This window comes from Pleurodeles waltl, chromosome 2_2, assembly GCF_031143425.1.
Source record: "Pleurodeles waltl isolate 20211129_DDA chromosome 2_2, aPleWal1.hap1.20221129, whole genome shotgun sequence".
Lineage (NCBI taxonomy): Eukaryota > Metazoa > Chordata > Amphibia > Caudata > Salamandridae > Pleurodeles > Pleurodeles waltl.
This window is the reverse complement of record NC_090439.1, coordinates 719,799,827-719,811,884: the sequence shown is the minus strand read 5'-3', so window position 1 is coordinate 719,811,884 and position 12,058 is coordinate 719,799,827. Positions and strand designations below refer to the sequence as shown.

Sequence of the window (12,058 nt, the reverse complement as noted above, 5' to 3'; positions counted from 1 at the left end):
AGCACCAGAACCTTTAGTTCTCTTGAGCCTAAGGTTGGCATGCTCCTCAAAAAGGAGCGCGTGGATCAGAAAATGAAGAAATTAAAGGGGACTATGCTTTAAGGAAAAAGACGCAGCAGGTGATATTGGTGAAGGAAGGAGTGTGGCCAAACTAGAAAATAATATTGCTAGCAAAAAATAGGGTGGGCAGTTGTGCAAGGGATACAAAAGATTTACCAGATCTATGAAAGTGTTTAAGGTGAATAAGGAAATGGCTTATTAGGAGGATGGACGAGTATATAGTATAGAGTAGGAGTGAGGCGCTGGTGGTTGTCCATGTGATGAAGCAAGTGGTGAATGAGACACTGGTTATCAGGTTGTGGAGTTTGGTGGCACGAAGGAGGTGACTGTGTGCATAGTTATTCATAGTTTCTAATTTTACCCATTTGTCCTGTATTCCTTTCTTGTAACGATGTCTTGCTGTTATGTGGCTTATGTTGAGGTTTGAAAGAAGGGGTTTGTTTTGTGATTTATGTGTTGTTGTGTATGCTGTATGTAATCGAACCGTGGGCCAAGGATTGGTGAGGGATGAAAGTTTCACCATTGGTAGTTTCTGCTTTTTATGTATTTACATTAACAAAAATACCCACATTACCAGGGCCTGTGACCCCTTCTTCTCAAAATGACACCACCAAATCTCTGCAATGGTCAGACTTGTTTGTTGTGCTCACACAAAACTCTTCTCTACATGGAGGTTGGTATGACTAAATTAGAGAGGACTGCTTTTGTTGCTTTAGTTCTCTGTTTGACCCTGTGCATCAAGCAGATCGCAATCATTCAAAGACTTACATTCGTCCATCACAAACCCTACTAGGTAGATTCTCCATCTTCCACTGTTGTGATGACCTAAAGGGTAAAGGAGGAATTAATATACTTTGACAAGAGAAAAGTGTACATAAGCTAAGATAGATGGAGAAAGAGCAAGAGAATGTGTCTGCTGTGTGGATCTCAGGAGAGGCTGGAGTTGAAGCATTCAAACAAAGCGTTAGGGCCTGATTTAGATATTGGCGGAGTTGTTACTCCGTCACAACGGTGACAGATATCCCATCTGCCAAAATCTAAATCTTGTTATATCCTATGGAATTTAGATTTCGACTGACATGATATCTGTCACTTTTGTGACAGTGTAACCCCTCCTCCAATATCTAAATCAGGCCCTTAGTTGGAGGTAGTGTGGATCAGATTGGAAAGGAGTGTCCAAGAGAGGAAACAGACGTGGTGAAAAAGAGAGGCAAATGCACCATGGGTGAAGAAAGGCTGCGTTTTAATGGTAAAGGCAGAGGATTGCAGGTGGTATAGCAGCAAGAAATATGGGATGTGAAATTGAGGACCATATTCATTCACATGCTTTTGATAAAGGCCCAAGGATGGCAGCAACTCGGCGTCACAGTGTGTCCATTAGCTACCCCATTAACATTTTTCCACATTAATATTTTAGAGAGCTTAATTGGGGGTCTCTGGAGCTCCTAAAAGTTTGCTAGAGACCAAACCACTGTAATTTCTTGACATTTGTATTCATGCCTTACCTGGGTGTCAGTGACTTCAGTCTACCGCATGTTGGAAATGTATTGATGTTGTGAATGTTGTTGATATTTTTAACATTTTTGGGCAAGGCAATGCTGAATAATATTGTTGAATAAAAGGAAAATCACGAAAGGAAGAACAAGATTTCACTACTAAAGCAGAATTTTCCTAACAATGCAGCTAGGACTTTGAGGAGGTCGAGGGTTATCTTTTTAAAGCCTGATTTCATTTTCATGTCTTAAACTCACCTCTAGAGAACGTGTGTGGTCCAGGGCAGTCAAAGCAGAGCTTCATTTTTTCATAGCAAACCATTAAGTGTGGAATGTATGTGTTTTTAAGGGAACTATGTTTTTAAACTATTAGCAAAGTTGATTGGGCTAATGGCCCGTTGATTGACCAAAGCATGTATCCTCAGCCTACAGATCGAGCTTGGTGGACCATCAATGCACGCCTCTTGACACATATTGTGGCCATTGGTATGCCCTGTGGCCATATTCTCACAGCTACAGCCAATTGAGGAAGGCTCTGATTGCAGGGTGCGACCTTCCCCCAAACTCTCTACTCACAGAGCCCCTTGTGAATGAGTTTTAAGCAGTTCAACAGCAGGTGTGAGTACCCAATAATACTGGACACAAGGCACACCTTTCAGAACAGCCACATCTTACACAAATTACAAAAGGAGAGCAGTGCAGAGTTTAGTTTATGTCTGTAGGTTTTCACTTTGATTTATTTCATGTTTTTGTGCAAACTCGGACTCAATTAGGTGGAGGCATGCAGGATAGAGGACCGCAAATATTTGCATGTTGATTATTGAACTACTGAAGATGTGTTTGGTGGTCCTTTGGCCCAAAGTAGATGTTTCTTAATTAGGTAAATAAGGCATTTTAACTCCCCTCAAGGAATTGCCCCGTCCCTCTTTTGCAGAGGGGTGTGCCCAACCTAGCTCCCACGTGTCCCCTCTACTTTATTTGGTCATGAGGTTTAAAGTAAACGACTTTGGTGCCCAGTGCTAAAATAATCAACTCATCTCAACCAATTAGGTCATGAGTTCAGATTCAAATTTTGGTTTCTGAAATGATTCACTATCCGAAATGTTGATAAGTCATAAAACACCTTTGTAAATATTTTTTTTAAATTGCCAAACTTAGAGAAAGCCACGAAGAGATCACAAATTAAACCACGTTTGGTGATATTCTGTATAGTATGTTTTGCTGTGTTCATGGACAAAACTTTCTTTAGATATTTAAATAGGAAACGCATTTCTTGTTCCTATTTGTTAATAAAAAAATATCTGTATTGAAAGGAGCCCAAAAAATATAGTTCCTCGGGTTTCCTAATGCCTTCATCTGTCGCTGCTGGAAACTGTGTCCTTTCCATCAGTGTGTAAAAAATGGAATGGAGTTCCAGCCAAATACATTTGTGAATGTGTGCTGAAGGTAATACTCCATAACTGGCATCGTTGAACTAAAAAGTCAAATATTAAAAAAAAAATGAATACAAAAAATAAAAATAACATACGAGGCATTGGTTAAAGGAGAACTGACTTTTGAGTTTATAAACAAAATAAGTTGCAGAAGTCAGCGTTTATTATTGATGACAGAATTAACACGTGTGCATTTTTTCTAGGGTTCTCATAAAAAATCTACAGGAGGAGATTGAAAAACAAAGCAACCAAACGCCTGTTCGTAATCGAAGATCGTTGTCGTGGCATAATTATGAAGTGTACCACTCATTGGAGGAGGTAGGTGAAGGAGATTGCTGTTTGATTGCAGGCCTGCCTTAATAAATGCTCAAATCTAACCATTGGCACCATGAAATTATAAGCCACCTAGTAAATGAGCACTGTAAACAGTGTCTAATTTTACGCGCTACAAGGGCCTACAGTGGAGTTTGTGTTAATTTCTGCTATGCATCTGCCAAGTGGAGATCATCTTTGAACCCTCATTTCTAGGGCCGATATGCATAGAACTTCTAAAGTTTGTTGTACGTGAATGCACAATCCACATGCAAGCCAACACCGGGACATGCTTGTAGCCTGATTTGGCATCTAAGTAGCTTAGCTTAATTAATTATTTATGAAGCATAAACAGAATAAACAGGAGTGAGGCACATATACAAAAAAAACAAAAGAAAACTTTAAAAATATGCAAAACATATACCATAAAACATCCGTACACAAGGGAACACAGGTGCATGATGTGTCATGCAGGTGTTAGCTTAGTTTAGTTCAATATTTAAAAAGCACAAAAAATGCACATGGGGTAAGTATCAGTGCACATCTACAAATAACAAATATAACTTTCAATATAGAATGAAAAATTTCCTAGCTATCGTAACGGAAAGTTTCAATTCTATTAAGGACACGGAGGCGAGGATTATGCCAAACATTCTTCACTTTATTTAAATAGCAGCCAAGAAATATACATAACAAGACTTCTGATCCCAAGAACACTAGGGATCAGGAAGTAAAAATGAAGGTATCCAATAACGTGGAACAGCACCGCAACAACCAAACAGCACATTTGAGTCCCAATCTTAGTCCGTCGTCAGTGTTAGCAAATCCTCTTTCATAGCACGAGATAGGCTGAGAAGAACATTAGAACATTCAAACATCCTGTTTAACCGTGGCTGATCCTAAGAGAATAGTAGAATAATGCATGTTAGAGGTGAATGAGTAGAAAAGAACCAATATCCTGAAATGAAAACATGAGTCTATAGATAATAAATCAGGTACAAGATATTCAATCAGTAATGTAAACTGAAAAATAAAAAATAGTATGATGTTACTTACTAGCAACGGGGAAGGGAATGTGTGAAAAAATAAAAATAGGGTAGGATAATCCACGCCTCCGTGTCCTCAATGGAATTGAAACTTTCTGTTACGATAGTTAGGAAATTTTTCATTCTATGTCAGGATCGGAGGCGAGGATTATGCTAGTTCAAAGCTTCTCCACTATGAGGTGAGCCATGTCAAGAACTGGTTTAAAATAAAACCTTTTAAAAGTAGAGTCCAAAGACCAATCTGCAGCATTCATGATATCCTACAGATGAGCACCTAAAGTGAATGCTTTGGAGGCCATGGCTCCTCGAGTGGAACGTGCTCCAAACCTAGAGAGATCAATTCCGGCTTCCTGCATAACCCATAGAACCCAACGTGCAATTGTAGGAGAAGAGACAGCTTTATGAGACTTCCTAAGGGCAATGAGAAGCTGATGTTCACCAGGAGGGTGAGGTTCAGAAAGCATGTCTTCATATGCTTTAAGACATTGAACAACACAAAGCTTAGGAGAATCTGGGAAAGCAGGATAGGAAATCACTCTTGTATTAGATTTAGTTCTTATACTTACCGTGAAAGTACCACCGAATGGAGAAAACGTTCTATAAGATATATCCAAAGCACGGACATCTGAGACCGGCTTACAGGATATTAAACAGAGGAGCATCGCCAGCTTCGCTGAGAGCTCTTTCCTGGATAAGTAACAGTTATGGCTCCAAGACAAAAATAGGTTCAAAACATGATTGACATCCCAAAGGGAAGAATAACGAGGTTCAGGAGGGAGGGAAAGCCTGATGCCCCCAAAGGAGACGACACACAAGAGGGTGTTCTCCCGATGTAGACCTGTTCAAAGGAGAATGTCCAGCCGAGATGGCAGATCTTAATAGAGCGATAGGCTAAGCCCTCCGAAGCCAGACTGGCTAAAACATTTATTATATGTACTACATCAGCATCAACGGGATCAGGATTCCATCGCAAACAACAGCGAGGCCAGCGAGACCAAGCCGATTTTTATCGTTTGGAAGTGCTGGGGGCCCAGGCCTTAAATAAGAGGTGCTGAGCTTGGCCCGAAAGGCCTGTGATCGACCATCGTCCCCTGAAAGATGCCACACCATTAGAGAGAGAGAACCCAGCAGAACTAATTGGTGGGCATATGATCTGGATTGGTAAGGATCGAAGGAAAAAGGGGAAGTTGGATTGGAAAATCTCAGAAAAGTTCCAGAAGAACTGGAAACCAAACTTGAGATCTCCATATGGGAGTGATCAGGACTACGTTGGCCTGCTGGCGACGAATTTGAGCGGGAGTGCGAGTGATCATCGTGAAAGGAGGAAAGGCATAACCGTTCTCCTGAGTCCAATTCTGGAGAAAAGCGTCTGTGGCTGCCGCTAACAGGTCCAGCCACCAGGTGTAAAATGTGGGAAGTTGATGATCTAATCTGGAAGCAAAAAGATCTAGTGAAAACGGACCCCAATGGTCGATGAGGTTGGAAAAAACATCTGAATGGAGTTTCCAGAGACTCAAAAATGTCTGGATTGGAAATCCGCCATCTGATTGAAACGGCCCGGGAAATACTCCACTGTGACAGCGATCTGATGATCTAGGCAATAATGCCAGAAACTGGTTGCAAGGTCTGAAAATGTCTTGGAACGGGTCACGTCCAGATAGTTGATATACTGGACGGCGGAAATATTGTCCATCTTGAGGAGGATACAAGACTGGATAGAATCTTTGGTCCAGCACTTGCCTGCAAACGAGCCAGCTAAGAGTTCCAGACAATTGATGTGTAAATTCTGTTCTTCTGTGGACCAGACTCCGTCCGTGGAAAAATCTCCACAACATGCGCCCCAGCCTGATCTGCTGGCGTCTGACTCTATGATGAGATCTGGTGCTGACCCGAAAATTGCTCTGCCGTTCCAGGCTTCCATATGGAAGAGCCACCAATGAATTTCCTCCCGAGCTTCCTCCGAAAGAGAAATCATGTGAGCATTAGAATAACCCTTGCAAAGATGTGTTGCTTTGAGACGCTTGAGGGCACGATAATGGAGGGAGCCAGGAAAAATAACCTGGATGGAAGAAGAGAGAAGGCCTATCAAATGGGCAATTTGACATAGAGAAATCTTATGTCTGGCCAAGGATCGTCAAAGATCATGGCAAATTTTTGTAATTTTTCGAGATGAAAGGCTCAAAGTGGCTGAGACTGAGTCTATCACAAAACCTAGAAACACGGCTTTTTGAGAAGAGACTAGAAGAGATTTGGATTCATTAACAATACCTAAAGATTGATAGTGATTTGCAAATGAAGAGTCAACTTCCGAGGACATTGGGTCAAGAGAAGAATGTTGTCTAAGTAGACGATTAGAAGGATACCCTGAGCTCTGAAGTGTTCCACCACTGGTTTGAGAACCTTGGTGAAACACCAAGGGGCTGCAGAAAGACCGAACGGAAGCGTGGTGAATTCCTAAGTTTGTTGATGCCAAACGAACTGCAGAAAACGCCTGTGAGGAGGAAAAATTTGAATGGTAAGGTAGGTGTCTTTTCAATCTAAACGAGCTAACCAATCCAGAGGGCATAGAACATTGTGAAGGAGGTGAATTCCTTCCATTTTGAAGTGACGATATACAAGCCAATCGTTGAAGTCGTGAAGGTTTATGACAGGCCATTGACCACCATTTGCTTTGTCGCACAAGAAAATGTTGCTTATGAAGCCTTGAGGATGAGGACACGCTAGACAAATAGCTTCCTTTTCCAACAAAGCTTTAACCTCTGCATTCACCAAAGCGAGATCTTGAGAAGAAAATTGAATAGGTCGAGGAGGAGCAATCTGAATGGGACTTCCATGGAACTCTATGTGAAAACCTCTGACTGTTTGCAAAACCCATGCATCTGTTGTGAGTGATTCCCAAGCCTGGATAAAATTTGCCAACTACTTTTAACATAGAAGAAGGGAGAACTGTTACCTGAATAAGCAGGAGTGGAGACACCTCTGTTCCCTCTGTTCCTGAAACGCCGACCTCTGGTTGGGTAGAAATTGACAAATCAGGCTTGATCTTGAGGTTGTCCTGACCTGGGCCCTTGTCCTCTGAAGGAGTTTTGAGAGTACGGGCAGCCGGACCGGCCCCGTAAAAAACACAAAAGGAAAAAACTTTTTTTATTGAAGACTGAGCCTTGTCTAGGGATGTGAATGTGTTCACAAATTTCCCAAGGTCTTTGATGAATGGCTGTCCAAAAAGACCACCCTGAGCTATGGGTCCTGCTTCAGAATCTGCCAGGTCTCCTAACTTTGGATCCACCTTAATTAGTAGAGAGCGGCAACGCTCAGTAGAAAGAGCACAATTCGCGTTCCCCAGAAAAATCACAGCACGTTGTGCCCAACTAGAAATTACTTCTGGGGAAATCACAGAGCCGGAAGCTTCTGCGTCATCAGTCATATCCAAGATCTTTTTTAAAGCCCAAGAATATCCAAAAGCTTGTCCTGACATGCCCAACAGGACCTGTCAATACCTTTTTTTAGGGTCCTTGATAAATTTCTGCAAAAAGGTTGACATTCTGGGATCTAGATCAGGAGTCTGGGCAACTTTTTTACACAGGGAAGGATGAGGACACTACGCTCTAAGGCAATTGTGTGACTCTTTTTCCAGCGGCTTCCGAGTGCGCCCCGCTACATATGTGGCAACCTTGTCAGACGGGGCCCAATCGGAAGACCGAGAATGAAGAATATCATCGGGATCAAGCATGTCTGAAGGCTCAGGGATAGGGTCAGGAGAAACCTGAGAAGAAGGAAGCCAAGGTCTGGAAGGGCCAAGTTGTTTATCAGGATCAACATAATCATCAGAATACTGATCATAAGGGATTGTTGAGGAAGAATCCATAATAGGGTGATTGTCATCAGAAATGAAGGCCTGTTTGATTTTATCAAACAAATCTTGATTGACAGGAGTAACGCCCTCAGGAATGTTTTGCAAAATTGGGGCTGAAGGGGGAGCTGAGGATGTAGAAATCTTAGCACACTCTGTTGAACTGTGTAGAGACAAACGTTCAATAGTCTCAGAAACTGCGCTGTAAATATAAGCATCAACTGCATCAAAAATTGCTCCTCCTCATTTAATTCCATTATACTTATGTGTAAATTAATAAAAGTGAAATAAAACAAAAAGGAGGCTTTAAAACAAGACTGGGTGTCAGTCAAAATGAAATAAACAGCAACGCTGTAAGTTTTTTTTTAAGTAAGTGGGACAATAACACCGCTGGAGAAAGAAAAAACGGCACTTATCTCAGCCGCAAGCAGAAGAAAAAGGATTTGCTAACACTGACGATGGACTAAGATTGGGATTCATATGTGCTGATTGGTTGTTGCGGTGCTGTTCCTCGTTATTGGATACCTTCGTTTTTACTTCCTGATCCCTAGTGTTCTTGGGATCGGTAGTCTTGTTATATATATTTCTTGGCTGCTATTTAAATAAGGTGAAGAAAGTTTGGCATAATCCTCGCCTCTGGTCCTGACATAGAATTCATGTGCAATAAAACAAATTGAACAGAGCACAAATACCCAAGTTTCGCAAAAATACGGAAATGCATATAAAAGGTTGCCAGGCGTGTTCCCTAAATATTAAACCAGCAGCGTACTACCAAAGAATGGGCACCAGACATTAACTCGATCTGCTCTTATAAATGAACTGAACCAAATAGCTTGTTCTATTTTTAAAAAAGCGTGCATGAAAACATTTTGTCATAAAAGTGAGAAAGGCTTTTACAGGTCTCAAATTAAATCACTTACAGTCACCACTGACTACACCACTAAAATGATTTTGCGTGACCTTTGACTTTGGTAACATCATACTATGCTGATGCGTTGGGAAAAGCCTCCTGAGAAGTGCCAGTATTTTACCTTTGAAAGAATGAGTATTGGAAGTCATAAAATGTTTTATTGTCCTAAAGTCATTCTAAACATGAAAGATATGACCTAAAATATTATTAAAATCACTGAACATAAACTATCTAGTAAACTGAAATTTTAAATGAACCTTATGTTATCTAAAAGGATGCGATTCAGCCTCCTTCAACCACTGTTGAAAAAAAAGGACTACACTACACTATACATAGTAAACGAAATAGTACCTTAATTAAAAGGAAAAAATATTTTTAAGGAACAAAAGGTACTATATCTTAACAAAAAAAAGTTTACAAAATGTAAAATGTTATACAGTAATCTACTATGTTTAAAAGTCTAACTTTTTTCTTAATGGGAATTTAAATGTAAAAAAATATGTAAACAAATATTCAGGATGATTATATAATATGTGTCAAAATTAACAAAAGTATAAAAAAGGTTGTTTATGTGTATACAGATATATAAGTACCTAATAAATGTGTACACTGTTTAAGAAATGTTATGTTTATTTTACCTAAGTTAAAAAAATATTAACGGTGTATGTTATTAATTATAAAAAATATTACAGAATTGAAAATTATCTGTTCTACTTAAAACATATTATGGCATGGCATATTTAAATAAAACTGTTTAAACATATATTTTGAATGTGTACGTTTTTGAATAAACAATTAATTAAAATATAAGTATAATTACATGTTTAATAATTCATCACATTAAAAATGTATTACATGTATTATAGTCTACTTGAAAAACATTATGATAATAACCTATTTCCTAAAAGATTTCATTAATAATCAAATATTATGTGCAACACAAACCAGGAAAGTTCTAATTAATAAGAAAGTACGCACATACTAAATAAAAATTAATCTAACTACCCACAATACAAAAGAAAAACTTCATATATACTTTTCTGGCCTAATTAACTAACACTGGGCAAACTAAATATAGCTAGGTTGATATTAACCAGGATAAATCCAACCTGACTAACACTGGGGGTAGTGCATGTACTTAGAGGTTCAAATGTACTCTTCTCACTCCAACCATATTACCATTGAGGAAAATGTAAATAGTTGGTGGGTCATATTTACAATTCTAACTCCAACCTATGCAACATTGAGCCTTTGGGTCGATCACATTTACTATTCAAATTGCAACCAAACAACATAGGGAAAATGTTGGACTTTGGGCAAAAGGGGTCAGATTGACTACTTCCACTCCAACCTAAAAAACAAAAGGCTCAGATGAGCTAATCCCACTCAAGCCTCAGCACCATTGGGAAAAGTGCTTGACTTTTTAAGATTTACTATTACCCTTGTCACCTAAACCATCCTGGAAAAAGCGTTGGACTTCTGGGGCTGGGGTAATGAGAAGGTCAGATTTACTATTTTCACTCCAATCTCACCAATATCGGGGGAAAGGGTTGGTCTTTGGGCTGGGGGGTCAGATTAACTATTTGTACACCAACCTAACCAATATTATGAAATGTGTTGGACTTTGGAAGCGTAGGTCTTAAGTATTCCGACTCCAGCCTAAGTAACAAAGGGGAAAGTATTGGACTTTCAGTAGGTCAGATTTACTATTCCCATTATAACCTAAGCAGCATTGGAGAAAGTGCTATCCATTAGATGATGGATGGTGGTCGGATTTACTATTCTTACTCCAGCTTAAGTGACATAAAGGAAAGTGTTGTATTTTGGGGGAGGAGGTTAAGTTGACGATTTACACTCCAACCTAAGCAACATTGGGAAAAGTAATGGACTTTGGGAGAGTCAAATGTACTATTCCTACTCCAACCTAAGCAACACTGTGCAAAGAGTATGACTTTGGGGTGGCCAGACTTACCTACTCCTACTCCTATATATGTAACATTGGGCAAGTGTTGGATTTTGGGGCAGTTATATTTACTATTCCCACTACAAAGAGTGGGACTTTGTAGTGGAGGTGGTCATATTTACTATTGTCATTCCATCCTATGCAACATTGGGCAAAGTGCTGGACTTGGGGGTGGGAGAGTCATATTTACTTGTCCTACTCTAACCTAAGTAACATAGGAGAAACTGTTTGACTTTGGCTCGTCAGATTTATTATGTGCACTCCAACACACGAAACACAGAGGAATGAGTTGTTTTTTGGGAAGATCGAATTTACTATTCCCACTATAAACTAAACAACATTGTGGAAACTGTGTAAAGTTTGGGGTCATGTCTGCTATTCTAGCTCCAAAATAAATCACTTTCAGTAAAATGCATATCATTGATGGATGAATGGATAGGTCATATTTACCCTTGTAACTGCAAAGTTTAATAATATTTACGAAAATTGATATAAAAACAAGAAATAATCAATAAAACACCATACAAATAAATCATGAAAGAAAATGTGTAGATACATCTGTCTATGTATCTATCTATAAATATATGTATGTGTTGGACCTGACCCTTTTTGCATGGTTATCCCCAAACCTTTTGCCTTCTTCCCCCCATTTTTTCTGACCTGTCTTTGTTGGCTCTGGGTACTTTACCACTGCTAACCAGTGCTAAAGTGCATATGCTCTCTGTCTAAAATGTATTGGTGATTGGTTTCTCCATGTTTGGCATATTTGATTTACTAGTAAGTCCCTAGAACAGCGCACAGTGTGTGCCCATGACCTATAAATCAAATGCTACTAGTGGGCCTGCAGTACTGATTGTGCCACACAACATGTGTAGCCTTAGAAACTTGTCTCAGGCCTGCCATTGCAGTGCCTCTGTGTGCAGTTTTAAACTGTCATTTCGATCAGGCAAGTGCACCCACTTGCAAAGCTCAAACCTTCCCTTTCTTTACC

At 39.8% G+C, this 12,058-nt stretch overlaps 1 protein-coding gene across 5 annotated transcripts in view; it reads left to right on the top strand.

Moving 5' to 3' along the window:
* CPA6 (carboxypeptidase A6) overlaps nt 1–12,058 on the top strand; it is an 825,999-nt gene that overhangs the window by 580,843 nt on the left and 233,098 nt on the right. For all 5 annotated transcript variants that reach the window (XM_069220294.1, XM_069220296.1, XM_069220298.1 and 2 more), the window contains exon 4: nt 3,190–3,304. In XM_069220294.1, coding sequence (XP_069076395.1) covers nt 3,190–3,304 — 115 coding nt within the window. The remainder of the gene's footprint in view (nt 1–3,189; nt 3,305–12,058) is intronic.